This window comes from Schistocerca americana, chromosome 3 (assembly GCF_021461395.2).
Source record: "Schistocerca americana isolate TAMUIC-IGC-003095 chromosome 3, iqSchAmer2.1, whole genome shotgun sequence".
Taxonomy (NCBI): Eukaryota; Metazoa; Arthropoda; class Insecta; order Orthoptera; family Acrididae; genus Schistocerca; species Schistocerca americana.
The window spans coordinates 424,633,657-424,638,362 of NC_060121.1; the positions used below are offsets into that span (position 1 = coordinate 424,633,657).

Below are 4,706 nucleotides of genomic sequence, written 5' to 3' on the forward strand. Positions count from 1 at the left end.
ATTATAGTGTGTGGGTCACTTCCTCGCAAGCTGTAATCCACCTTAAAGAAATTCACGCAAATGGCAATTTCTCCTGTCATTTTCTCTAAAGACCAATGGCGATGGGATAAGGACGATGGTAGCAGGCTCCGAGTGAGGCTGGAAGCTACTAGTCTGGACCTGCACACTGGCGGCAGGTGTGTGATGGTCGCCTTCCTGAGAACCCGTGTGACTACTTGGGAATCCGGTCCTGCATCTGCGACTGGGCAGGCCTATTTAGGATGACCGCTGCCCACCCTGAATGGGGAAGGCCCTAGAAAATGTGGGCTAAACATCGGAAGTCACACTTGAACCGGGCTGGGAATCCGCACCCAGTAGGTCACTCCTTATACTGCGGACGTAAACAAAAGAAGAATGAAATGATTATGACAATAGGGACATGGAATGTCAGGACCCTCCTGGACGTGAACAATTACAGACCAGAGAGAAGAACCGCTCTTATCACCCAAGAACTAGCCCGTCTAGATATAGACATAGCTGCCTTGAGTGAGACAAGACTCTCAAGTGAGGGACACATTAGTGAGGTACGTTCAGGGTACACCATCTTCTGGAAGGGAAAGGATGCAGGAGAACCATGCATCCATGGTGCAGGATTTGCTGTAAAAACGAAAATAGTGAAAGATCTTCGACTTACACCTGTCTCAATTAATGAAAGACTGATGACTCTTAGAGTACCCATTGGTTCAGACAGATTCATCACCTTCGTCTCTGCATATGCTCCTACTTTAGACAGTGATGAAGACACAAAGAATCAGTTCTACCACCAACTGAACAGTACTCTCTCTAAAATACCCATTCAAGATAAATTAATTTTACTTGGTGATTTCAACGCCAGAGTGGGAAGGGACAACCGTTTTAGGAGAGATGTCATGGGTAAACAAGGGGTGGGAAACTGCAATGCAAATGGGTTGCTACTTCTTGGTCTATGTGCTGAGCACGAGCTTTTCATCTCCAATACCCAATTCCGTTTGCGTAACCGCTATAAGACCACATGGATGCACCCACGCACCAAACATTGGCATCTTATAGACTACGTTATTACGCGACAGCGTGACAAGAAAGACATTCTCATCACAAAAGCAGCATTAAACATCGATGAGTGCTGGACGGACCATAGACTTTTAGTCAGCCGTTTGAGAGTACCAAAGTATCGCAAGCCACGATCCCACTTTTCAAGCCCACCACGCAGAAAATTCAACATAAGCAACCTGAACAACAAAAATGTTCGCTCACACTTCCAAGACATACTGTCCGAACAACTTAACAAAGCTCCAGCAACCACAGATGACGTCGAACAAGAATGGACCACATTAAAGAACATCATCAAAGAAACTGCTGAGAATGTTGTTGGTTGTAGTGCACGGAAAAGAAGTGACTGGTTTGATGACAACCACGGAGAAATCCAAGCCATCATCAATGCAAAGCGGGATGCTTACCTATCCCCTGCTCAAGATCCATCCTGCGCAGAAAAGAAAGCACACTTTCAAGAACTCAAGCAGAAATGTCAAAGTGAAATACGAGTAATCAAGAACAAATGGTGGCAACAGAAAGCCACAGAACTCCAAAATCTTTCTGATGCAAGGAACCTGCGTGGCTTTTACGCTGGTATTAAAGAGCTGTATGGACCTATCCGCTCCTCATCAGGAGCACTGAAAGCTGCTGACAACTCCACCATTCTTACTGAAAGTCAGGACATCTTAAAACGTTGAAAAGAGCACTTCAGCTCACTGTTAAACACCCCTTCTACTGCCGCTGGAGATTTTCTCAAAAATGTCCCACAGCACCCTCCAAAACCCTGGCTGGCTGATCCTCCAACTTTTCAAGAATTTTGCAAGGCACTCAAGAGTGTGAAACCTGGGAAGGCTCCTGGACCTGACAGCATCCCGATGGAGCTTATTGAGGGTGGCGGCTTGCCTCTAAAAACTAGACTCTTCTCACTTATTATATTAATGTGGGAAACCCGCAAGGTACCAGCTGACTTGAAGAACTCCACAATTGTCACCATCTTCAAAAAGGGCGACAGAAGCGTCTGTGGTAACTACCGGGGAATATCTCTACTCTCTGTCACTGGAAAAATTTTTGCAAGAATCCTTTTAAATCGCCTCCAGACACTTTCAGAGACTATACTACCTGAGTCTCAATACGGGTTTCGACCTTCAAGAGGGACAATTGACATGATCTTCTGTGCACGACAACTACAGGAGAAGTGCAGAGAACAGCAAAAGCCTTTACTACTTGTTTTCTACGATCTAGAAAAGGCCTTTGATACAGTTCCCAGAGAAGCCATGTGGATGGTCTTAAAACGCTTCGGCTGCCCTGAACATTTTGTTGACCTGATTGAAGCTCTCCACGTTGATATGACTGGACAGGTCCTCTGCCAGAATGAAATGACTGGTGAATTCCCAATAACAAGTGGGCTTAAACAAGGATGCGTTCTTGCACCTACATTATTTGCATTGTATCTGGCAGCTATGCTTTACGAGACAACCGTAAACAATGCAGGAATAGAACTAAAGTACAGGTTTGATGGAGGATTATTCAACCAGTCCAGACTCCATTCAAAAAGGTTCACCAGTACCACTCGTGTGACAGAGCTGCAGTATGCTGATGACAATGCCTCTCCAGCTCATTCACTTGCAGAGTTGCAGCTGTCAGTTGATTCCTTCAGCAGGGCGTACGAACGATTTGGTCTCTCCATCAATATTTCAAAGACAAAGGTGATGGCGCAGCCAACTCCTGGCTCCTCCGTTCCTGACTTCAGCATATCCATCTATGATACACTCCTGGAACAAGTGGACCATTTCCTCTACCTGGGAAGCATACTGTCATCCAACTGCTCATCTGGAAAAGATGTGGAGGATAGAGTACGTGCTGCACATGTAGCATTTGGTCGTCTTACAAAGCGTGTCTTCCTGAATAAAGACCTAACACTGTACACCAAACTGATGGTGTACAAAGCTGTAGTCATTTCCACCCTGCTATATGGTTGCGAAACCTGGACGTTATATCGCTGCGATCTGAAGAAACTAGAACGCTTCAACCAACAGACGCTAAGATATATCATGAACCTGAAATGGGATGACTTCATATCCAACACGGCTGTTCTAGAGAAAGCAAAAATGCATAGCATGGAAGCTCTTATCATTGGGCATCAACTCAGATGGGTCGGACATGTCCAGCGGATGAAAAATGACAAACTTCCACGCCAAATGCTGTACAGCGAAGTGAGCACAGGTAAAAGGCCACGAGGTGCCCCTCTCAAACGTTATAAGGATCAGTACAAGAAAAATCCGAAAAACTTGAACATCGATCCGAGTAACTGGTCCACAATAGCAGAAGACCGAAGTCGCTGGCGCTCAGTTACCTCAAACGCTCTTCAAAACTTTGAGCTGGAACGTCGAAGAATGGAGAATGACAAACGCCAGAGACGTAAACTCCTCCAGGCTCAGCCACGTCCTCCACCTCCCATCAGCTGTAATGTCTGTGGCCGCCTGTTCCACGCTAGGATTGGATTGCTAAGCCATCAACGACACTTCCACGCCTGAACCGTGACAAAGGAAATCTCAGGAGAGAAATGAAAACTCGGATACGAGTATCAGCCGACGACGACGATTGATGAGAATTACTTACCACTAATATTTTCCTGCACCCTACTGAGCATTACCTGAATCATACTGATCTTCTTTTCTTCTCCTGGTCCCTCTTCCTTTCTGTCTGACTTCTTTTGTGCATTTTAAATTAGCAATATCTGCTTTGCGGATTCTCTCTTTATCTATTTGCACCAAGGATTTTGCAGAATTTCCACTAGATTTTATGCCCAATACTTCCAAAACATCCCGTTTTCTAATTATACCAACACTGAAGCGTAAAATAGCATCATAAACACCAAATTTGAGGGTTGTAAGCTGTACAAATACAGTTTTCGGTAACCGGTTCCAAGTGACAGAATTTACACATTCATTTAAATTTTGGGTTTTCCCATGAAGACATTTCTTCAAAAAGGTATGTTTACAAAGGTCTCTAACAATGGGTTTAATTTAATTCTTGTTATTAAATGCGGTGCATTATTTCTGCGTGGCGCTAAAAGGAAGGCGTGGCATTTAAATGCCAGATTGCACAGAGCGTCAGGAAAACCATCATACCTCACGAAAAAATTGTCGTATTTATATAAAACAAAAACTGTTTCACGTCGGCCGGAGAGGCCTTGCGGTTGTAGCCGCTGCAGTCTGGAACCGAGCAACTGCTACGGTCGCAGGTTCGAATCCTGCCTCGGGCATGGATGTGTGTGATGTCCTTAGGTTAGTTAGGTTTAATTAGTTCTATGTTCTAGGCGACTGATGACCTCAGAAGTTAAGTCGCATAGTGCTCAGAGCCATTTGAACCATTTGAACTGTTTCACGCAGGAAAGACCAAGCATTTCAAATATGCTAAAATCTAAAAATCTAATTTTTGAAGCTCACTTGCCTTCCGTCTCCCCTTAATGGAAGACGTCGAAGCGATCCGGTGGCCTGACGCTAAATTTGTTTCCGGTAGGTTCGATCCGTACGCGAATATTACGGAGATACTTCATGAACTGAAATGGGAATCCCTGGAGGAAAGGCGATGTACTTTTCGCGAAACGATATATAGGGGAGCGGCACTTGCGGTTTGACTACAGAACAATTCCA

General features: G+C 44.9%; 1 protein-coding gene across 1 annotated transcript; it reads left to right on the plus strand.

The window, feature by feature from the left end:
• Positions 1-404: 404 nt before the first annotated feature.
• Positions 405-1,748, plus strand: LOC124606130 (craniofacial development protein 2-like). Its single transcript, XM_047138095.1, has one exon. The coding sequence runs from the start codon at positions 405-407 to the stop codon at positions 1,746-1,748; it is 1,344 nt and encodes a 447-aa protein (XP_046994051.1).
• The last annotated feature ends 2,958 nt before the right edge of the window (positions 1,749-4,706 follow it).

Excerpts from the sequence above, each read along its gene's own strand:
- LOC124606130 (XM_047138095.1), top strand. The coding sequence starts at position 405 with ATGACAATAGGGACATGGAATGTCAGGACCCTCCTGGACGTGAACAAT.